Source organism: Cydia amplana, chromosome 8, assembly GCF_948474715.1.
Source record: "Cydia amplana chromosome 8, ilCydAmpl1.1, whole genome shotgun sequence".
Lineage (NCBI taxonomy): Eukaryota > Metazoa > Arthropoda > Insecta > Lepidoptera > Tortricidae > Cydia > Cydia amplana.
The window spans coordinates 8,628,165-8,653,067 of record NC_086076.1 but is presented as its reverse complement, the minus strand read 5'-3'; the positions used below and the strand labels follow the sequence as shown (position 1 = coordinate 8,653,067).

Sequence of the window (24,903 nt, the reverse complement as noted above, 5' to 3'; positions counted from 1 at the left end):
TCTGGGATATAATTATACTCTGGTAAACCAAATTTGTCAATAAATAAGAACAAAAAACAAACTATACGCATCCCTTTTTTGGTTGCTAGCGTAAGACAAAGGCAGTATGATTCTTTCTGTCTATGCTTGAAATTGAGACAGTCCCTCGCCAAACTATAGCCGGTCCAAGAACTTTGTCAGTAGAAAAAGGCGCAAAATTTAAATTTTCTATGGGACGATTACCCTTCCCACCTACATTTTTTTTTAATTCGCCGCTCTTTTCTACTGACGCAAATGGCTTGACAGACTAATTATACTTAGTCAACCAGATCTTGACGGTAGAAAAAGGCGGCAAATTTGAAATATGTAGGCGCGAAGGGATATTGTCCCATAGAAAATTTGAATTTCGCGCCTTTTTTTACTGACAAGATTTGCTTGACCAGCTATACATAATAGTAGTTTTAAAACTTATAGGCTGGTAACACTTCCTAATCCTTTTCAGCCAATGGGAAGCGTTGCTAATTCTGACATTTCATCTTTTTTTTTCAGTCAATCGCGCTCCACCGGCCGCCGTAGTCGACAATAGAAAGGTCACTACGCATCGCCGGCTTTTAGTGTCTCAATTGAAAATATAAATTATATTTTATTGCTTTCGTGATTTGATTGTACTTGCAGTGAAATAGTGATCGTTGGGAAGTGGTTTCATCAAACAAAGTCTTTCAACTTTTTTGCGTTTACTCTAAGGTGAGGTTTCGGATTTTTGTGTGGGTAATAAATATACTTAGTCTGAATTCTGGGCTGTCTGGTATAGCCACGTGTAGAGTGCATACGTGTTACAGGGGTGAAGTGCACCTAGCTGCTATTATAAAGTTTACTTTCTATTTCATCAACTGACGAATTCTGCATATGACGCAGTCCGCAGTCTTCTCGAAAAAATATTCTATCCTTGATGTTTTTGCTTTACCCATTATTATTTGTTTTTGTATTTTATTAGTATGAGATATTCAACACATCATTTGTAACCATTCTAAATCTATAGTTGGAATTCTTTTGGACCAGATTGTATGGAATTTGGCTCTTTTTGTAGGCTAAAATATTGGCAAACTCACGGGTCATAATATAGACCCATGTTTTAATTATCCATGTATCATCCAAAACTATAAGAACCACTGAATCAATATACGCTCTAAATATCCAGTGTATGCCTAATTATGTTATCTAAGTAGTTATTAGTTCTCATTATTATGTGGTTGCGATGACAACTTTAAGTGAATTATAAAAATTTCTAATTTGCCCGTTGCGCCGTCGCTGGCAGGGTTAAGAAATTAAGGAGCTCTCCTTCAGGAAGATTAAATTATTATTCAAATTTATTCATTCTCAGCCTCTAGCCCATTTCCTATTTTCCAAAATTTACATGTAACTGATTATTGTAGTGACCAATAATTACTACCCAAATTGTGTGTTTCTGTTTTATGTAGTCACATCGAAGAATCATGTTTTCTTAATCATATTATATTAAAATCACAGAGATTATAGAGATTAAAATTACATATCCGTGAAAGCTACAGCTGTCTTGATCCATTTGTTTCAGTATTATTACATTGGTAATAATACTAATAATAGTTAATTCTAGCCATTGGCAATTTTACAGCCATATCAATATGCGTGATTGTAGTACAGAGGCAATATACTCACTAAAGACCCAGATAGACGGTGACAGAGCTTATGCGTGAGTTTTGTTCCATTTAAAACTACTAAGGAATGTACCGTCACCATCAGATATATCAGAGCGGCCACAGTGCTCACAAATGTATGAACACTCCTCTATTGCCAATTCAGATATTTATTTGAGTACCTTCGCAACTCCGATGTATCTGATGGAGACTGTACAACCAATTTAATAAAATTACCATAGGTATATGTAATCCAAAGTAAGTTCTCACTTAGAATACATAAATAAGCTATAAAAGCATAAGTGGGCCTTTTCAAAAAAATAAATATCGAAAACCTGATTCTTTCAAATCTGGACATTCTTGGGCTCATTCTACTCAGAATCGACAGCACTCTCCATCCGTCCATTAAAAAAAGTTGTCCCAAAATGTCCATTCCATTACGTCACGTTTTATTATGAGAAAATTTTTCACTTGTATGGACGTGACGTAGTGGAATGTACAATTTTCATACAAATTTTTGGGACAAGTTTTTTTATCATCAGGATTGAATATGCTAGTGATTCTGAGTTGAAAGAACCCAAAAACACCAGGATCTGTGAGAATCGGGTTTTCAATATTTATTTTAGAAAACACCCAAGTAGCACATAGTACAAGCCTAGATCATTGCACTCTTTACGAATACCTTATTACCTTAATTCTTAATCCTTTATGTGACAAACTTCCCGCAGTGGGCATTATGAACTTTAATAAATTGTCAGAAAGCTGTTATTCCAACAACTCACACTGATGTATGCCAGCTGAAGGTTTATTAATCTTAGTTTATAAGACATGTCATCACATGGAAACAACAAGGCATGGAAAATTTGGCTTGAAGCAGCACCTGCATCTGTCAACATCATTTGTCACCCTTGATAAGTCAGGGCTTTGCTGATAATAATGGACTAAAAGTATATTCTGAGAATGCCATTATAGCACTTTTTTTGCTGAAGCAACATTGCTTTTTGCTGAAGATACATTATGTATCGCCTAAATAGCTGCTGGCAAGCTGGCATGACTTGCGTTCTCGCGCGCGACTCTATACTTGAACGCACTCTAGATGCTAGCTGGTAAGAGTGTGTAAGGTGGTTGGTTATTTGCTCTAATGTATCATTTCTGATAGTGATATTCCTACTTCTTGTAAACTTTTCATTATAAAATGTGGTATAACATAATATTAGTTAGTTTCTTTGAATAGTAAGCTACTGATTGCCATAAGGTGAATGTGGGTAAGAAAAAGATATACAAAGTTGGGAAGACATCATAGCGCAATAGCTCTCCTATTTGTATACATATGTTGCTAAGAGACAGTCAGAAAGGAAGAGCTATGCTCCTACTACTCCCCCAATCTTCTGTAAGTGAAGTATGTGTAAGAGATTAACGCGGGGACGCGTACAAATTTTTATACATATTCCAAAAAATATTTTGAACTTTCATTGAGTAACTAAGGGTTCCAAATTCAAAAACAAAACAATTGCTTCTGGGTCTCAGGAGGTTAAAATGACGAAAAAGCATGTAGATGGTTTACCTGATTGACGGTCTTCACCACAGTATTGACCATACATATCATATTTCTTTAAATTTACAATGGGTTCGCTACTCACCATACTACATAGTAATTATTTTTCTTTTATCTCGCCTCAAGTCATTTATTTTTATCAGAGTGCAAGCTAATTATGTATCATGTTGTGCAATGTTTATCTTTAGTTGCCATTGAACTTCTGATAACTAATATTATTTATTTTGTAGGTCAATGGTCAGAGCTAGGAAGAAAACAAATAAATTGTGTAAACATCTGCAATGCCAACGTTGGGTCGAGCAGCAGCCATAGAGTAGATTAGACAACGACGCTCGGGAGACGCTAGTGGAGGCCCTTAGTATCCATAGTTCCACCTTATGACGACCCGGCCAGCCGGGCTAGCACATGATTGGCGCGACAGTATCTCGCGGCGAGATAGACTACCCGTCCCTCCTTTATTAACATATGTAGTTAGAAAAAGACGGGTAGTTTATCTCGCCGTGGTATCAGGGGTGCATTGCCACTGAGCTAACTGATGATATATTCCAGGTATGGAGTGGGAAGGACCACCCAAGCAAGGCTTGTACGACCCCCAGAACGAGCACGAGGCCTGTGGCGTCGGATTTGTGGTTGCTATCGACGGGAAACGGACCCATAAAGTGAGTTGGCTTATGATGTTATCACTGTTGCAGGGTCTATTTGCAGTATAAGGTCAGACATGTACCTAAACACTGCTGGGACGAAGTGTCTAGAAATTTAAGAACTAGACTGTTTCTTTATGATAAAAGATTCGCCTCACGTTTCTAGCTGGAGAGAGTACCAACAAGATAGGCTTTATAGCTACATATTTTATTACTACTATAAAAGCAGTGCTATCAATCTTGGTATATTATCATTAGGTACGCATTAACGATGCAATTTATGTAATTGATAGTATCTCCGGGAAAACAGAACAACGTATAAACTGCAGCGCCAGGGGCTATAGATACAATTAAATATGAAGTGGTAAAGATAAACTATATAACACTGATGTGATGATGTCCGCAAAGCCAGGACCTGTTTTTATCATATACTTAATCAGGATCCTAACTGGCCTGACTACAGAAAAAAACGGTAAAATAGTATTTATATACAAAGTATTGGTTCAATTATAATGAAGTTCAGAAAATTAAGGTACCTAAGTAGAGCCGGTAATGCAGACGTGACGCGAATGATTCGATCGGCTTTTAATTCTATTTTCTTTTTTTCCTTTCGTATAATGGGGATATTATTTATTAAATATGCCTACAGGTATTTATTTTACATCACACTTCGTTAAAATACACGAGTCTTGCCTTACGCTGCCAAATGCCTTCTATGTGGACATGACAATTTGTTACAAATCCAGACTTTCTTGTCGTTTAAAGGCTTAACTTTAACCTTGTAATCACCTAAGCTCTTATCTGAAGGATAACTGTTGTCGCAATATCACCTTTAGTTTTAGACTTACATTCGCAAATTTATATTACTTGTAACAGATCGTCCGAGATGCCGAAACGCTCGCCAAGCGCATGGAGCACCGCGGCGCGTGCGCCTGTGACAACGACACCGGCGACGGCGCTGGTGTGCTTGTTGCCATTCCGCACCAGTACTACTGCGCACAGCTGAGGTATGTCTACATTCTTATAGACTTCTTAGGGCTCATTTAGACGGCGCGCGAACTCATATACGATTTCAGTTACATTGCGGAGCATTGAGGTTACAACAATTCAGCCGACCGGTCAATACCGCAATGTAATGAAACTCGCATGCGAGTTCTCACACCGTCTAAATGAGCCCTTACACTTCTCACCCAAGAGTCACACTAACACACGCTTCTAGCGCGCACGTCACTGCCTTACATTGCTTTTAAACAATGTATAGCGGTCGGTGTCAGTTTCGGAGTGTGCGTTCCGTGGTCGAGGCGTTAGAAGTCCGCGAGATGTTAAATCGTTATTGTCAAGCGGATGTTAGTCTGATACGATTGATGCAATTTTAATCGGTCAATGCATTGATATAGTATAAAGAACTGGATACCCAATCAGCCGCCAAAAATGGCCCCACAAAAGTGATGTCAAGACAGATCATGCATTACTTTTTCGTTTAGTCTTGTTTGAAACGCTCAAATGTGAAGTTGTCAACAATTACGAAATGTGCCGTTAAAATATGTAAAAATAACAATGATAAAGCAAGGAAAAAGGATGGAATGTATTTCTTTCGGTTAGTTCTTTGGATAGCATTACATAATTTATGTAATCTGGTGGTAATTTTATGGTTTTGAATAAATTAATTTGTTAGTACCAAAGAAGGGATGTCAAGGAACAAAATTCTAATGAGTCGATGTGAGGTCAATATTTTTTTTATTTTTATATGGAATTCATAAGAAATAATATTAAAGTCCGTCAACCAAATCTTGTCAGTAGTAAAAGGCGGCAAATTTGAAAAATCGCGGGTTAGCAACACTGTGTTCAAATAATTCCAAAACGCGTGTCATCTGTGTTTTATCTGTGGAATGTGGAATCGTGAATGACAGCCGTCACCTTATTTGTTTTCATTCTGAATCGTTTCTGTTTCAAGAGATATTTCTGCTGTCACCATTAAATACCAATACATTAAATAAGAATAAGCAAAGCTAAGGGGCCTACAATGTACAATCATGCTCGTTGATGGTAAACATTACTAAAAATTGCGGTTATGACAAGTACTGGAAGAACTCTTTCGAACTTTTAAGATTATGTTCAGTTTTTTTGTTTTAGGGTTAAAAGGCATAAATAAAATTAAAACGTATGCCTAAATCTATCTAACAAGACCATAAATTGTGTCCTGGAAACCGTCCATAGGCCCACATGTCTAATATTTTCAGCAATCAGTTGTGACTATTTACAAAGGTAAACCTTTTAAACAGTATTAAGAGCCTTGATTATATCGCCGTTCTTTCGCAATATCTACCTAATCCATACATGTTTGTTGCAGGATTAAATCTTGCCCAATATAAGGCGTTCGTAGTAGGTAGTATCTTTTCAGACAATACTTACCTATGGCGGTTTATGTACGTGTACAACGCAACCAAGTCGAAAAGTGACCCTTATCTTATTTACCTTTAAATTAAATAAACACCCAAATATCAGTTGTTTTATTTTTAATATGTATATTGTACAATATATACCAATCAAAAAAATTACACAGGTATGTCATATTTATCCAGAACAGTACACTAATTTACATTAACAAGTGGCATATTATATTGTAAATAACAAATATATGCACTATCTAATTATCTGCATTTTGATATGATTTTATTTTAGTAAACTTAGAAGACAAGGGACTTAGGGAACAAAGAGAATATAAGCACTACGATAGGGAGTTGTTTTTGATATCTTCAAATTTGTTCATCATTTTGATTAACATTGTTTTAACATCGCTTTTAAATTGTCCGTCCATGTTTCAATTTTTTTCAATAAACCGCGAGTGACAATTTGAATTGACGTACGCAGGGCGCGCTCAGCGGAAAAAAAAATCAGTTGGTTCGATGTACATTGCTGCTTTTCTTAGCGCAATACTGCTCTTTGAGTGTTGCCCTACTTTAGTTTGCTTTACATTGCTACTGACAAGATTTGGTTGACGGACTATATGTTTAAATTCAAGATTTCCAAGAAAACCTATGCGACGTGCAAAGTGGACTGCTATTTAATTATAGCAAGAGATAGGGGTGATGCAGTTTTAAACAAGGCAAAACGGCACTTGTGTGTTCGGCCCATTTCCCTGTTTCCGACATATACACCACCAATAAGGGCTTATATCGACTAACTGTAAATGCTAAACCTGTCGGAACACAGTGACAACCACAGGATTTTTTTTATATAGTCCGTCAACCAAATCTTGTCAGTAGCAATGTAAAGCAAACTAAAGTAGGGCAACACTCAAAGAGCAGTATTGCGCTAAGAAAAGCAGCAATGTACATCGAACCAAAAGATTTTTTTTTCCGCTGAGCGCGCCCTGTGTACGTCAATTCAAATTGTCACTCGCGGTTTATTGAAAAAATTTGAAACGGACGGACAATTTAAAAGCGATGTTAAAACAATGTTAATCAAAATGATGAACAAATTTGAAGATATCAAAAACAACTCCCTGTCGTAGTGCTTATATTCTCTTTGTTCCCTATCTATGTCTTCTAAGTTTACTAAAATAAAATCATATCAAAATGCAGATAATTAGATAGTGCATATATTTGTTATTTACAATATAATATGCCACTTGTTAATGTAAATTAGTGTACTCTTCTGGATGAATATGACATACCTGTGTAATTTTTTTGATTGGTATATATTGTACAATAGGATTACATATTAAAAATAAAACAACTGATATTTGGGTGTTTATTTAATTTAAAGGTAAATAAGATAAGGGTCACTTTAGCTTACACTATAATTCAGGTCATTAATTGAAAAAATATAATGAAGTTACCAATGTTACCGGGTCACTTCAACCAAGCATAATACTCTGTAGTATTCTATTGCATCTTTGTAAATAGTCACAACTGATTGCTGAAAATATTAGACATGTGGGCCTATGGACGGTTTCCAGGATACAATTTATGGTCTTGTTGGATAGATTTAGGCATACGTTTTAATTTTATTTATGCCTTTTAACCCTAAAACAAAAAACTGATCATAATCTTAAAAGTTCGAAAGAGTTCTTCCAGTATGTACTTGTCATAACCTCAATTTTTAGTAATGTTTACCATCAACGAGCATGATTGTACATTGTAGGCCCCTTAGCTTTGCTTATTCTTATTTAATGTATTGGTATTTAATGGTGACAGCAGAAATATCTCTTGAAACAGAAACGATTCAGAATGAAAACAAATAAGGTGACGGCTGTCGTTCACGATCCACATTCCACAGATAAAACACAGATGACACGCATTTTGGAATTATTCGAACACAGTGTTGCTAACCCGCGATTTTTCAAATTTGCCGCCTTTTACTACTGACAAGATTTGGTTGACGGACTTTAAAGTATAGGTAGACTTTATAAAAAAAATCCAATCAGTATCTAAATTTCCCCGTGCACCCGTGCTATGAGTAAATGTAGATCTTAAATACACAGTTATTTAATAAGTAGAATTTATTTCAAGGAAATTAGTATTTAAAGACGTATACTTACGAATTAAAAATTTTATTTGTTTGAATTTGAACCACGAATTAATTTTATTTGAGCTCCCGATTAAATTAAATTTGTTTTTCTACTCCAGCACTTAAATGTGTCAATTAAATGACTGACAGTGATATCTAAAGCAATGTCATTTGAATGCTTTGTCTATAGGCTCATAAGATGACTGCTAGCAGTCATCTTATGAGTATAATACAACTGCTTTATTTTTTTTAAAGATACAAGTTCCGATCATCTTGACTGAAAGAGGTATGTTTTCTAACTTAACTCTTTTTTTTTTTTTTTTTTTGCAGCTGTCATAGAAAAAGTAATGTATGCAACAGCTCATAATTGGTTCTTAAAGTTCTTGAATTTTAAGAACCCTTATTATATCACTGTTGCATAAACTACTATTTATTTATTACTTCAATTGGTTTTCCTGTACAGTAATACATATTAAAGTGTACCAAAGTGACTCCATTCGTTCATTATTCTCGTTTGACGTTGTTTGACGTAAATACATTACGTTTAGTGCCATCGGACTAAATTTTTTAACAGTGTTGGTACTTATGTTTGCAAATTTGACACTTAATGCTTACGACATTAAGCTCTTTTCTGTACGAAACATTTATCTTGACTCAAAATTTACGTAAGCGTTTTTATCATCAATGCAAATGGTGCGAAACGTCATTGGGATCCACATTTCTTGACGTTTTTGTTCTGCTTTGTGTGTCTATTTCTTTTATATTAAGTCAGTGGGTCAATGTTTTTGGTTCAAGTGTGCCAAATTGGGGAATAATAAAAAAGAAACTATTAGGAGCAATTATCAACCTCATGTTCTTGACATTCGGGAATGATGGTCTTTGGGTCGCATGATCTTTGTCCTGAATTTAGTGAACGACGAGCCAAGAACAACTGAATTCTTTTTACAACCCCATCATTATCAATGTTTATCGTCAAACAAGTAAAAATATTAAAAGTAGAGCACTAGTAGGACTCACAAGAACTTAGCCGGCGCCATGACCAGTGTATAACTTTTAATGACTTCTCGACCTAACTCGGAAGAGAAACATAAAAAAAGTTAAGTTCGGTTAGCAACCAGCTGTGCCATACACTGCCATACTTACCACTTTTGTAAAGAAATCAAATATCAATCCATCACCAGCACCAAACTCTTTATTTTTCATAACTTGGATCGGTTCATAGTTGTGACACGTTCGCATGCTAGAATTTCTCCCGATTTGTCAAAATTGATTCGTGTAAAGGGGTCCACAAGGGGCCACAAGGTGACAGTTCCGAGCAACTGACAGGCCGATATCGTCCCGCGGACTGATCATCAGTGGGTCCCCTTAAAACATAAGTTAGGTATAGGCACGAAATCTCTATTTAACTACATACTCGTATATGTACTTTCAATTGAGGCGAACCTAGAATTAAGGGAAGACAAGTCATTATGTTAAAATCTCCCAAACCGTTAGAAAACAGAGCATGTCGAGGAAAAATAGATTCATACACATATGTAAGTCATTACCCTCTTTCTGGGACAAGTAAATGTACCTACCTATAGCATTTATTCATGGCTGGCTCTGAAATAGATTCTGATTTTCCTCTGAAGATATTATGCCTGAATGGTTTTTCCTATAAATAAATATGATAACAAATTCCTAACATTATGGAAGATAATGGCCTACACGTATTAGCTATTCTAGAGTAATATCAATAAGCGTGTGAAGGATTTACTTTCAGTAAACAGATATATTACATACTTAAACTTACCTACGTGAAAAAGGTAACTAAGTATTGTTCCAACACATCTAATATATTGGGAAAATAATAATACATGAAATGTGATTTGCACCGATTTAACGACGTGACTCGACTTTGCTTGTGCATTTAGAACTAAAGCCATATGTAGCGATCTCAGGCAAAAGGTACCAATTTGTCTTTGGTTAAGATTGTCAAGAAGAGACCGACGGATCCGTTTTTATTTTAATGATTTATACCATTGATATAGTATAAAGAACTGGATACCCAATCAGCCGCCAAAAATGGCCCCACAAAAGTGATGTCAAAACAGATCATGCATTACTTTTTCGTTTAGTCTTGTTTGAAACGCTCAAATGTGAAGTTGTCAACAATTACGAAATGTGCCGTTAAAATATGTAAAAATAACAATGATAAAACAAGGAAAAAGGATGGAATGTATTTCTTTCGGTTAGTTCTTTGGATAGCATTACATAATTTATGTAATCTGGTGGTAATTTTATGGTTTTCAATAAATTAATTTGTTAGTACCAAAGAAGGGATGTCAAAGAACAAAAATCTAATGAGTCGATGTGAGGTCAATATTTATTTTTATTTTTATATGGAATTCGTAAGGAATAATATTATGTTTAAATTCAAGATTTCCAAGAAAACCTATATTGGCAGATCAATGCGTAGCAGTTGGCGCCGCCGAGGATATGTTGAGAGAGGTTGTTGAGGTTACTTACATGTTCTTCAATAAAAACCCAAAATCCATCCAATGTCTTTTTATTATTGGATAAATAATAAATTTACCACATTGTGAGTCAAAAAGTGTTGTAAAACTTTAAGATTACTTAAGATTAATCTTTTAAATAAATAATGCAGTCACGGAGCCATATTCGAGCTGTGGAGATTTTGACAAGAGTAGTGTCACAGATAGAGTGACACATACAGATACAACAAACGTCATAGAGATCCAATGTGCGGTGTATACACGATATTCAATAACCTATGCGACGTGCAAAGTGGACTGCTATTTAATTATAGCAAGAGTTGGGTGATGCAGTTTTAAACAAAGCAAAACGGCACTTGTGTGATCGGCCCATTTCCCTGTTTCCGACAACCAATAAGGGCTTATATCGACTAACTGTAAATGCTAAACCTGTCTGAACACAGTGACAACCACAGGATTTTTTTGGGTTATTTCCACCAACTCGCTTTGGTGGTTACTAGTGGGAATTATTTTTCCCAGTAGTTACCAGTGGTAAAAGGTGGAAAAAAAAATCCTAGTAGTTACCACTGATATCAACTTGGTGGTAAGTAGTGGGAACAACCCGATTTTTTTTATAAAGTATGGACTTTATAAAAAAAAATCCAATCAGTACCTAAATGTCCCCGTGCACCCGTGCGATGAGTAAATGTAGATCTAAAATACACAGTTATTTTATTTAATAAGTTGAATTTATTTCAAGGAAATTAGTATTTAAAGACGTATACTTACTTACTAAAAATTTAATTTGTTTGAATTTGAACCACGAATTAATTTTATTTAAACTCCCGATTAAATTAAATTTGTTTTATTTATTACTTCAATTGGTTTTTCTGTACAGTACCTAATACCTATTCAAGTGTACCAAAGTGACTCCATTCGTTCATTATTCTCGTTTGACGTTGCTTGACGTAAATACGTTACGTTTAGTGCCATCGGACTAAATTTTTTAACAGTGTTGGTACTTATGTATGCAATTTTGACACTTAATGCTTACGACATTAAGCTCTTTTCTGTACGAAACATTTATCTTGACTCAAAATTTACGTAAGCGTTTTTATCATCAATGCAAATGGTGCGAAACGTCATTGGGATCCACATTTCTTGACGTTTTTGTTCTGCTTTGTGTGTCTATTTCTTTTATATTAAGTCAGTGATTTATACGCTTGCTGCCTTGTTTCCGATTTAGCTTCTCAAACTTAGGTATACGTGAGTAAATACTTATCCGTAGGCATATGTACGTATTATCTTGACCAGTGAGAAAAACTTGTGTTCTTAATATATATTATAGCAGTTCGATGCTCTAGATTACTTATTTCTCGAATGGGCCGTTTTTCCATCCGCATAACAATGGATAAAAAGTAACTGCCAACACGATTTCCAAAATAGCAATAACTGTACGCGAGACTAATGTAAAGTCGAGCTTTAAGACCTATTTTACAGAAATTTGTCGTGCCAGTAGGCAAGTTGCCAAATTCTCGACAATCGAACGTAACCTTACACTTGGCAACATGCCAGGGCTTTATGAAAAATCGATGCCGCTACTGGAACGGTAAGGGAAACGCTTGAAGGGCAAGGTATTTTATAGTCGAAATTAGACCTATTCGATAACCTTAAAAATTTTATTTTCACTACTAGTGGCCCGCTGTATGTTTTGCACGATTTGCAAAGAAATATTGAGACTTAGATATACCTACAAACGCCAAAGGTAATACGGAGTAATTAAGATCAGTTATATCAGGGCATATAATATTTTTTGCATAATCATCAACATCACTGGGCAGAGAACTTTGAAAATTCCCATACAATAAAATTTAGCGAACGCTTTAACGGTGACAGGCGTTTTGGTGCAACCATAAAGTAAGTATAGTATAGAGTAATCGGCCCATACAAGCCTCGCTTAGTTCCACAAAAATCCAAGAGATGTCACTCAGAGCACCATTGGGCCTAAATATATATTTGTGTTATTTCAAATCTTGCCAATTTTTAAATTAACATGTATAGTTCTAATTTATTTAGCATATTACAACAAAAACCTTTTAAAACATCCATTTACACATAGTAAATCGACGCAGAAAAAAATAAATAAATAATGGCATGAACTATTCTAAGCGCCATCTATCGCATTACTAGACAGTTAGTTTCTTGCCGTTGTAACACACTAAATAGCTCGATTGTTTGAGAAAGACTATCAATAGATGTCACTGTAGTAAATCCTCATACTTTATGATCATATCACAGACAACATATCAACATTATTAAGTAATAAATAATATAATTTTTCTCAAAAATGGACGGCAAAGTCGACGTTGCCGGTTAAAAAATAGGTCGCGAAGTGTGTAGTTTATGGTCATTCTAAAAATTAAAAAGTTAAAAACATTGCTGTCTCGATTTCGGGACTGCAATGTTGCATACAAATTCCATTATTAAACGAGTTCCAAACTTTTTAAAACTTTAAATGGCCATATCAAATGAAGGCATAGGTCCATTAAACAGCCGAACAGATGATCAGCACTTATTATTAATATAATGTTGGTACCGCGACTATTTAGGTGTCTCAAATACGTTGGCGTATTTTCAGCAGAAAAATACACTTCTATTTTTTTTAAAGGCGGCAAGCAAATCTTTTTAATGGTTTTACTTTTCTCTGTGAAAATTAGAACGTTGCTTCTGTAAAATATCTCTTGCACCATTTTTGAGAAAAGCACTATATATGACTCGGCTGGAAGGCTACTTGCTGGCTTCGGATTCAATTAAACGGACTCCCAAGGTCGTCCGTTTAAAACGAATCCTCAGCTTGCAAGTAGCTACTTCCGAACCTCGACAATAATGTACTATTGTTCTTAGAAACGTGATAATAATTAAAATATATTAAACCTACATGGTATCATCAGCCACACTGTTAAGTGTTAACTGTACCGATGTACAGTTAGGAGTGTTGCTGTTTGTAGTGTTGAGTCGCTCACTCGTGAGGCACCTCATTTGTACCACTCATTTTGTTAATTTGTCGCAGTACTTCGTACCGCAAAAATGTCTTACTTCACTCCTCTATTCATTTTACTCATTTACTCGCGCGCATCACAAACACCTCTTGCCACCATCACACAAATCATTCACACACTTCAAATTTCAAAAAACTCTTATCCGTTCAAATTCACTCGCGAGTCTCGCGATCCTCAAAACTCGTACAACTCGCAAGAGAGTCACTGGATCGCGCGAGGCGCTAGGTGCTCGCCTGCTCGCCGACACTCAAAACTCAAATGTCTCAAATGAAGAAACGAGTAATGGTTCACACTGTCAACTGCCGAACTACAAACCTTATTGCAACGACAAAAGGTCCACCGAGAAATGCGTTGAGTTTGTACCACTCACCGCCTCTCTGTGACATGAACCCCTCAAAAATGCTTTCCAAATGAAACAATGAATTAGAAATACCCAAAGAGGGAGTGAGACAGACACGCGACGTACTTGAATATCGCTGAAAAATTGTCGCTGTTGGAATTAATGGAATAGTCGATGCTGAAAATATGCTAGTACCTCACCTCATTTGAAGTAAGACATTGTAACACCTCATTTTAGAAAATGAGGTACTCATACAAACTCATTTTAAATTGATGTCCTACCCATCACTAGCTGTTTGTATATTAATTTACTTAACCTTACGCATTACAAAATTGTCCTCATATAGCTATACATATATTTTAGGACAGTCTTACACTAATCGACCTACTTGGTAACAAAACATTGTAAATTCTTGAGTAGTTTGAATAGCAGGGCAGGTGACAAAAACTTGCTCAAAAGCATAGAAGGTAGCATCCTATAGAAGTGGTGTACGCGTGCCTCCGTGAGGGACAAAACATGTAAATTCGACCAATCATAGCGTCGCATTGCGCCGCTATGATTGGTCGAATTTATTTGTTATGGTGGGCAACAAATGAATTCGACCAATCACGGTGGTCAATTTACGGTGGGGAATAAAACAAGATGTGAGACTGTGACAAGGACAAACAATAATAGCGCTTTCGCTGCTACTCCTACTGAAAGATACATAAGACTATCCCGTTCTGTCAGTTATCCCCTGCTTCTATTCATGCTCAAAAGAGAAGAGACATCCGACATTTAAAAAAATATCCCTATATGTATGAGAGCAATAATACAATGTGTAAATGTTACATATCTTATATTTTATGATTATATCAAAGCTGGAAGTCCTAGGTTCGGATCCCCCTAAAAGTGTATTAATATGGTGTCCCATGGTGGTGGCCCATTTGTCCCCGCCGCCATACAAGAGGTGTGGACAGATGGGAATAGATATAGACCATTAATATATACACACACAATTAAAAAACAAATAAATGTCCTATGAGGATTTGAACCCAGGACCTCCTACTTCATAGCACATAGCAGAGCAGGGTCACTGTCACTACTGACTAGCTAGGAGGCCGTAGAAATAATATACAATTTATATATATTTAAATTAAGTACAGTCAGCGTCGTATAGTAGGTCGCATCCAAAGTATTCAAATAGTTCAGTACGCCATACAAATAATATGGTGTACCGAACTATTTGAATACTTTGGATGCTACCTACTATATGACGCTGACTGTACTTATATAACAATTAACAAATCAGACTGGCAGCCACAGTTTAATGGCTAATCTAGGATTAAAACTTTTTAGTGGCTTGCCATTATGTTCAAAACATTTAGCTTCATACCACATCAAATATTTAAGTTTACCGCCATTGCCCGCCAGCATTGAACAAATTGGTTGTTAGTGGGTAGACAAAATAAAGTCACTATCATGTTAAACATTGAATTTATTAATTGTATTTTATTATTTTTAAGAGAATCTTCATAGCATGTGTCTGTCCGTTGAAACAGGAATCAATCTCAACCATCTTCCACTCAAAATATTTTACTTGTGGTACAGTCGCCATCAGATATATCGGAGCGGCCAAGGCGCTCACAAATATCTGAACACGCCTCTATTGTCAGGGCGTTAGAGTGCGTGTTCAGATATTGTGAACACCTTGGCCGTTCCGATATATCTGATGGCGACTGTACAGAGATGCATTGACTATTTCATCTTCACTCTCTTGTTGCATACATTGTAACTTCTAGTGGCTAGAGGCTGGGTCCTGAAATCAGAAACATATTTTTTATATATAAAATGTAATAATATCACAATAAAGTTTAATACACATTGCCTTCACATTGGAGTCTGTTTGCAAACACTAACCATTGTATAGATTTAGACCAAGAAAAGTATGCAGCGATATTGATCGCCTGCGCAGTACATGTGTTATTTTAAATGTCAAACATCTTTGAAATTATGACGTACCTTTCTTCTTTCTTGCTCTAACTCTAAATACTTTGGAATCTTTTGCTTGCTCGGGTATCAATATTAGCATGGGGGGTTAAAATAAAACTTGACAATAGTTATTAGTGGGCAAGGGGGCAAAGCAGTTGTTTAACCGCTCATGCTAATGTTGATTCCAGGGCAAGCAGAAGATTTGAACTATGAGCGTAGCGAGTGGTTCGAGAAGTGGAATCTTGAGCGTTGTGAGAATTCAAGGCACGAGGGTTAAACAAACATTGCCACCTAATGAAACACAGAATTTATCACCATGCCAATGCAGGGAAAATACCAACTATAAAATACCAAAAAAATCAAATCCACATGAACATTATAAAGAATTTATAATTCAAAATCATCATTTAAAAGTAAATTCTACCAGCTAACATAAGGAAACTCAAAATTTAGATCTGATTACTTTGCCCCACATGTGGGATAAATCATAAATGCAATTTTCTCATTAGTATTTGAACAATCAAGGGGGCCTTTACCAGTTGGTGTGGTGATAAATTATTTAATTAACCTTTGTATTCAAAACAAACTTACCTGAAGTGTTAATTTTTATCAATTTTATCATTTATTGGCAAACAGTAGACACTGTCAGATTGATATGTAGGTTTTACCATTAGTAGTGTTCCGTTACTACATCGGCAATTCACGTCATCATCACAGGTCTTTTCGTCTATTGCAGACGATTTATGCATTGCTGTTTAGACAACGGGTTTGGTGATTGTGGAGGCCGATGCGTGAGCGGCACGACCTTCCACATTTTGGGCACATGTCACGCTTAGCACAGTCTTTAAAGCGCCACATCGGTCTTCCAACTTTCCTTTTAGCATACCTACGCAACTGCACCAAGCAAGACACGTCTAGGTATTCTATTCACGTACTTGTACTATAGTTCAAATGAAGCTATAATATGAAATTAATAAGTTTGTATAAACAGAAACAAAGCAAAGTCAACCAACAAACGCGGTGCCGCTTTGTGGCGACTTGACTATTTGACAGTTTATTTTTAGTGTTGCCGTTGAAAGTTCTTTCTTGTCCCTAAATAGAGCTTTTATGATTTATTATTATACAATATTATTAGTTCAAATAAAATATGATATTCCAAAAGACTACAAATAATATTATATAGTACTTAAATTCCAAAATAATGATAATTATGCCTCAGTGTCCATTTCTGAGGGCCTACCGCGAACCACGTTCGACGTGTTGCCTCTCTGTCGCACTTGTAAATTCGTACGTAAGTGTGACAGGGAGGCAACACGTCGAACGTGGTTCGCGGTAGGCCCTCAGCTTTTTTAAGGAACAGGCGTATAACATTACCCTGAAGTAGGGGACTAATTTTAAAATAGCAATAATCATTACTTGATGCCGTTTTTGACGTTTCTGTGCACGCTGTTGTCTGTCTATACTTATAGGTCACATAATTAGTGATACAAACACCTGCCTGGTCAATATAAGCAAAATTAGATATATTTATTCTAATTATAACAGAAAAAGTTTATTAAAACAAACATTAAATGCTTTTGTATAATAATTTCAGGTTTGATAGGTACGGGTTTTGCCATGGGAGAAGTTGAAAAGGAACGTTATGAAAACATATCTTTGTATGTATAGGTACTAAGATGGTACAAATCATGTACAAATCTGTTGCTTAAAAATAAAAGCACGACGCGACGTTGCCAAACTGCTATGAGTTACTGCGAAGCGAGTCCAGTTTAACTCGACAACGTCGCATCGTATTGTTACAATAGGGTATTTTCGTACTAGTCAAATCAGTTACTTTTTTATAGTTATTGCAATGCAACTTGTATCGTAAATTTTTAGAAGGCACGATAAGAGTGAATTGAGCATGAATTGAGGTATTTTATCTCATTAGGATCGAAAGAGCTCGTGAATTTGAGTACAAATAACACAAAAGTGGCAAAAAAGATCACAATATAAAAAATGGCAAAAAATAGTAGTTTTCGATATAAGTGCGAGAAGTATGTCATTTTGCACGAGTACCGAGCTTTCGATTTTTCCGGAAATATACTGAGGGGCTACCGCCAAAACCGAAATTCGCAAATTGCGGGGATCTTTCTCTTTTACTCCAATGCAGGCGTAATTAGAGTGACAGAGAAAAATGCCCGCAATTTGCAAAATTCGATTTTCGCGGTTATAGCCCTGTCACTTACAACGGATGCCTTTGCTTTGATATCTGGTGGCGTTAAATTAACTCCAAAATCGTCTGAATCACTCATTTTTATTTAATAACTTATGCTTTCTTGGCAATTACTTACAAACATAAATCACTTTAAATGTTGAATAAAAAAGGCGGGAAGGGAATAAAAAAAGTTTTACTTTTAATTGCCATTTTTTTCAATGTGGATTCTGTTGTCACTGTTGTCAGCATTATGCCAATTGAAGAGAAATTGTATTATTAAAATTAATAAAATTAATTTTCAGAACATATAATTATACATGGTCAACCAGATCTTGACAGTAGAAAAAGGCGGCAAATTTGAAAAATGTAGGCGCGAAAGGATATCGTCCCATAGAAAATTTGAATTTCGCGCCTTTATTTTACTGACAAGATTTGGTTGACCAGCTATATGTAAAAAAACATGAATCTTTTGTTATTTCATTATATTGATATATATCTAATTAATTACATTTATATTAAGTGTATAAAGTGTATTGTACGAACGTCAGCTTCATTCTGTCGCGCGTTGTTCAAGTAATACTATTGGGTCTCGAATAATACTCCTTTATGCCCAATCGCGCGTTGTTCAGGTGGGTCATTTATAAGCGGGTCTCGCATAATACTCATTTATTTAAAATGTATCAATCAGATTACTTTTTAGCACTAGTGTAAAAAAATCAAACTTTACGCACGATTTGCAGCTACAAAAACTAAACTTTTTGAGCAATTGGATTAAAAAAATATAAAGAAACGCTCAAGTACCAGTGGCATGGTGGCATATAGACGGACTTACGCCAGTAGTAATGTCTAATCCTTTTGCCATGCACCAATGGTAGCATGCGCAAAATTATTATGACAGGTATTTATTTTCAGCCGGTTTAAATAGTTTCGGCAAGACTTATGTAGCATTCTTATAATATATAAATATTATCATCACCACAGTATCGTTTTCCGAAATTACTTTATGGTTATACCGTTTGGCTACGCTATTTCTCTGTACCCTGCCTCTCCCTTCCCTCCCTGTACTCCTTAAGTACCCGAACTCTCTTTACTCCTACTGAAAGATACATAAGACTATCCTGTTCGGTCATTTCCTTCCACCCCTCATGCTTGATCCAGTTTTAAACTAGATTCATGATTTATTCAATACGCTATAAAGCGACATCTGTTGATTACTTCTAATCGTTGGCAACGACATATGTCTACTAACTTTCAATGAAGACGTATAGATGTCGTTAGGAATTCTATGATTTGGATGTGACACAGCGCCATCTTGTATCCATGATAGGCAACAGTGCTTTTTCAGTGACGCCATCTGGTAATGGTGCGCTTTTAGGCGGTCACATTTGAATGTATGGGATAGCAGCGTCTGTATATATGTAGTCTGTGGTGCAACCGACCCTTAGTCAGTTATATTTTTGATGTTAACTGTACATAGCATTCCATCCAGTAGTTTTAGGTTTTTTTCCGACTGAGATGTACTCTCGGTTGGAACAAACAGATTCATAAAAATAATTCCGGTCCATTCAGTCACTGCACGTAATCGGGCGATGTAATCCATTCATATCCCAATCTAGTTTGATAACCCTACCCCAACCAGAGCTGGATCAAGAGCACACATAGATAATGGGGCGTGCCGAATAATACGTGGGGATTCAGACTGTCCACAGCTGGTCTCGCAACTGGTACGCCTTCTTGTGCCCCCTCTGTTTCAATCCAAAACTCATTTTAGGCCACGTAATCGCGACTTACTGGCAGTTCCTAAAGCGCGCACTGTGGCGTATAGGAACTCACCATTAGTTCGCGCCTTACAGTACCTAAACGCACTTCTCAAGTCAACACCTGACTGCGATGTTTTTGCCAGTAGTTGGAAGATGGTATGTGACGAATGTAAGAGGTTATGTGAGGCGATGGATGATCGTCCGTCTTCAGTTAGTCTTTAAGATTATTGTTATTGTATAACACAACTTTATGTTAACGTTTTAGAATAAGTAATAATCATATTGTATACATTCCACAGTGCCTTAGTGTCTCACTGTAATACTGTGTAATATGTTTGAATAAATAAAATAAAATAAAAATAAATGGTATCCTTGCTGTATAGGTGCACATACTCGTATTGCGAGACGCAATATATAAACTACGCAGTATATCTGAATTAATGCTTTTCATATTCTGTTGGTTGTCGCTGGGTTACTATGCGCGGTGTCATTTATATTCTTTGTAAATCACTTGCTGGATATTTACTGGCAGTGGCGCTTGGGATTGCGGTTTGTTTATTGATTTAAACTTTATTGCACATGTGACATGGCGGACTTGATGCCTTAAGGCTAAATCTTTCTCTACCATACTACTACTACCAGTCAACCATTCGGTCGAACAGAAACCTGACAACCTTTTCCTAGTTTAGTATTATGGGTATAGCTTTGTTGACTTATGGTTGTTGAGACAATTTACAATGTTGTTGTTTAGTTAAAACGTTCTGAGATGATAGCCGAAAGAAACACTTAGCTACGATCTTAGAAATCTTCGTTACTATAGAACAGAATCGTAACATTTTTACTTAGGAACCAAGATTTTCAGCAGTACGTGATTTACTATTTACAGACCTTTTCCTAATTGGTACAGTCGACTGCGGAAGAACTGAAGCCGTGCGCGCGAAGTGTCTAAAATTATCAATACCTATAAATCGATATTTTGATCTTAGCAAGAATGTTAATGGATTTTGAATAAACTATTAGTGTTAATTGGTCGCTGTCAGAAATTAGACAGATCAATAGGGCATGCCATTAGAGGTCTTTCCGAACGGGGACATTGATTCGACCTTCATCTATTCACGGCCTGTCGCCACAACGAGGGAGACACGCGATGAGGCAAATAACATAATCACGACTAGGTATGGTAATTTTATTAACAAGTACAGTGTACGTAAACAAGTTGCATGCATGTTAACGTGCAAACAATTGCAACTAGATTATTATTGTTGAAATGATAGCTTTAAGTTTGCACGTTATGGCGGAATAAATTTAGTGCATTTGAGTTTTATATTCAGTTGTGATCGCGACAAATAACATTGCCACGATTATAGCAATATTAACCTTGTACAGTATGCACTAACAAGAAAAATACCATGTACTGGATTACTTTATGGTCGAGATATGGATTTAGTACAATATGCACGCTATGGTGAATATGAAATGAAGCGGTAAATGGGACTTCATTTAATAGTCGAGACTTTTGTGTCAACACTTTTGTGTGTACAAGTTTTATGTAGTTACTGTATTACATGCGTGGTAAGTTTCACTACTTTGGTTGGACTAGATATAGATGTGATCTGACCGATGATCATTAAGTCGGAGGGTGGTGATAAGAATTTTGTACCTACCGTAAACCAATTCAAGTTCACAAAACATCGAAACTCGTATAAATAGTCTCCAATCTTTCGATAATTGTGCAAAGAAAAGTAGTCAGTATTGTTATATTAATAACAACTGGCGAAAGATTTGTACATAAATATCACACACACTGTTACACTTTTCACTACCTCCTCACTACAACCTTACACATATACAAGTACACACTCCTCTCTCTTTCCTAAATAATTCCTATTCTTATGTTTAGTATAATTATACATTTTATTTCTGGTAACTCGTGATGATCATGAATTCATTACTCCCGCGATACAGGCCATGCCTAGTGCGGGGCTCACTGTAACGTTCCTGCTAAACATTTATTATGAATAAAATATTGTTATATTGTTATTGTTATGATATGTCACAACCTGTGTCAGCTATATTCAGTCCATTATCTCTGCTATTGAAGTGCTCGTCAATCTCAGAATCAGCAACATGACTCTATATAAACAAAACAATTCCGTTCCTAAGTATTCGATTAGGTAGTACATATCAGCAAACAGACTACATTTGATTCAGCATTCCACACCCACGCCTCTTCAGCGCTGCTATTCACAAAACCTACCCCCGCTGTAAACCGCTTTAAGTCTGACCTGTGACGGGTAGTTGTTACAAATCTCCGAGTCAGATTATATTAGACTTCAGGAATTCACAAACCAATACAAATTGAATCGTAATTAGATGACATATTATATCGAATAAAGTGGTCGGGCTCTCGAATGACCATTCCTGATTCCTGAAATGTAAATTCAATTTACGATTTCACATATGTTATACAGACTACTTAATTTGATTCATGCGAGAGTAATGTTATTCGAGTTTAAATGTAATTTATGGCAATTGTATGTATGTATAATATGTAATGTTTTGAAAGTTCGTAATCAACCATGTTTTAAATTATCTTTCAAAGGTTGGAGCGTAATAACGATAAGTCCCTTCCAACTTATTATCATCGTCTACAATCACGTCTCGGCTAAAAATGCAAACTTATCTTCAATAGAAATGCGCAATAGAGTTGATGGATGGTTATTTTAGGATCCACTTTTTCTGGCGCTCATTTTTGGAGTGTTCAAGAACGTGTCCGATTTGTTGTTTTTCTAATCTGGCTCAAATACGTATATCTCCAATAATGAATTGTCGAAATAGGTAATTATCTAAATGTCTATAAATCCTGTACGTTTTTGGGCACTTCTTAAAATTTAATATTTGACTAAATTATTAAAATTTCTGTCGATTTTTATCTCTTTCACTAAACTCGACCTTAATTTAACTTTTCACCTTGAATCTCGCTCGAGATTTAGCAGATATTCGGATTTCAAATTACTTTCGTCTGTACCTACTCTGGGCTATAACCGCGAAAATCGAACTTCGCAAATTGTGGGCATTTTTCCCTGTCACTCTAATTACGGCTTCATTGGAGTAAAAGAGAAAGATCCCCGCAATTTGCAAATATCGGTTTTCGCGGTAGCCCCTCTGTACTTATTCAACGAAGTGGATCGTCGTCTGGCTGTAACCTGATATGATCGGAATGAATTGCGAGAATCTATTAGTCGTTAATTATGGCGTCTCGTTGCTACGTGCGAGTAGCACTGGTTATCACTTGCTGAGGTCGGGCTATTTAGTTTCATTGTTGCAAGTGATAACAAGCTGAGAAGAGGTTCTGAATATTCACTAGCTGACAATGACAAACCTAACGTTTGAACATCATGAATTTCGTTTGCGTAGCTAATATTCAAAATAGAATATACATAAACGTGGATGCAGATCAAAATGATCGGGATCTAGGTTGTTGGACCTATATTTTTCAAAGTTATTAAGACCGAGAGAGAATACGTTTAATAAACGGTAGTTGTGGTCTCATACCTACATACGTAAAAGAGTCAAACCAGAAAGAGTAAAAATAAAACAGCTCATTGAGCGCATTTTGTTGGCATTTACGTTTTTCTATTTAGAAAACTGGTTTTCGGCTTAAACCTTTAGATAGTTTAGATTTATGGAAACAATTTTGTGGAAATGTCATTTTCTTATTTATTTCATCATATTTAACACACACGTTGATAGTTATAAGAAAAAAGGAAAATTAATCCTAAAATCAGTGAAATGTATGCTTAAAAACCGGCCCGTAAATGTCTAATACCTACCGTTAAAGTTTGCTTATACATATTTTATTGTAATGATAATGACTTGACCGCGTCATTATCATTACAATAATTTATGTATAAGCAAACTTTAACGGTAGGTATTTAGAAATTTACGGGCCAATTTTTAAGCATACATTTCACTGATTTCATGACCAGTTTTCATGACACAAACTGAACAAACACAAAAATATTGCAACGGCGGAATTTTACCGAATGGAACTTTTTTCCAAGATAGCTGGCCAATTCAATCACATCGCGTTCCGCACTTGACTATAGCTTTATCTGATAAGTATTACGCGTAATAAATTTATTAATCGTGATCTCTCTTCCTTATCAGCGACTATCTGGGTGGTTATCTTCAAGTTATCTATTTTAATCAAGTATGTAAGCTTTACACATTAGATATAATATGTTGTGTCTACTGTTTTCATTATAGCTTAGGTAATGGTATTATCTTATTGCATTACAGGACCACATTGTTTTTAGATTGCGAATTCTATTTTATATCCTGAATTATTGTAGCTTCAAAACATACCACATCAGTATCATCATTATAATAAAATAAAATAAATAAACTTTGCAATACATACTTAACAATGACATAATATTTCGGTAGAAGTCGCCTCAGCGGCGTAGGCCTCCCCCATTTCTTTCCACAATTGCCTTTCTCTGGCCTTTTGCATCCAGCCTGGCCCAACCCGTACAAATGTCTCGCCATTTTTTCCTTTGGCCTCCATCTTTTCTTTTCCCATCTCTAGGTATCCATTCGAATACTTTTTTCGTCCACCTGGTATTATCCATTCTGTGCAGTACCATCATTAGCATAAAACCTTCACATTTTTGTAGTAATCGGTCACAATGTAGTGTACTGCTCGTAGTTTCATCTATTCATAACATAACAATTGATTG

The 24,903-nt window shown here is 36.0% G+C and overlaps 1 protein-coding gene across 1 annotated transcript in view; it reads left to right on the top strand.

The window, feature by feature from the left end:
- The first annotated feature begins 524 nt into the window (after nucleotides 1-524).
- LOC134650319 (uncharacterized) overlaps nucleotides 525-24,903 on the top strand; it is an 89,318-nt gene continuing 64,939 nt past the window's right edge. Inside the window, exons 1-3 of the mRNA XM_063505280.1 lie at nucleotides 525-723; nucleotides 3,757-3,866; nucleotides 4,725-4,855. Of these exons, the coding sequence (XP_063361350.1) occupies nucleotides 3,759-3,866; nucleotides 4,725-4,855 (239 nt within the window). The 5' untranslated portion in view covers nucleotides 525-723; nucleotides 3,757-3,758. The remainder of the gene's footprint in view (nucleotides 724-3,756; nucleotides 3,867-4,724; nucleotides 4,856-24,903) is intronic.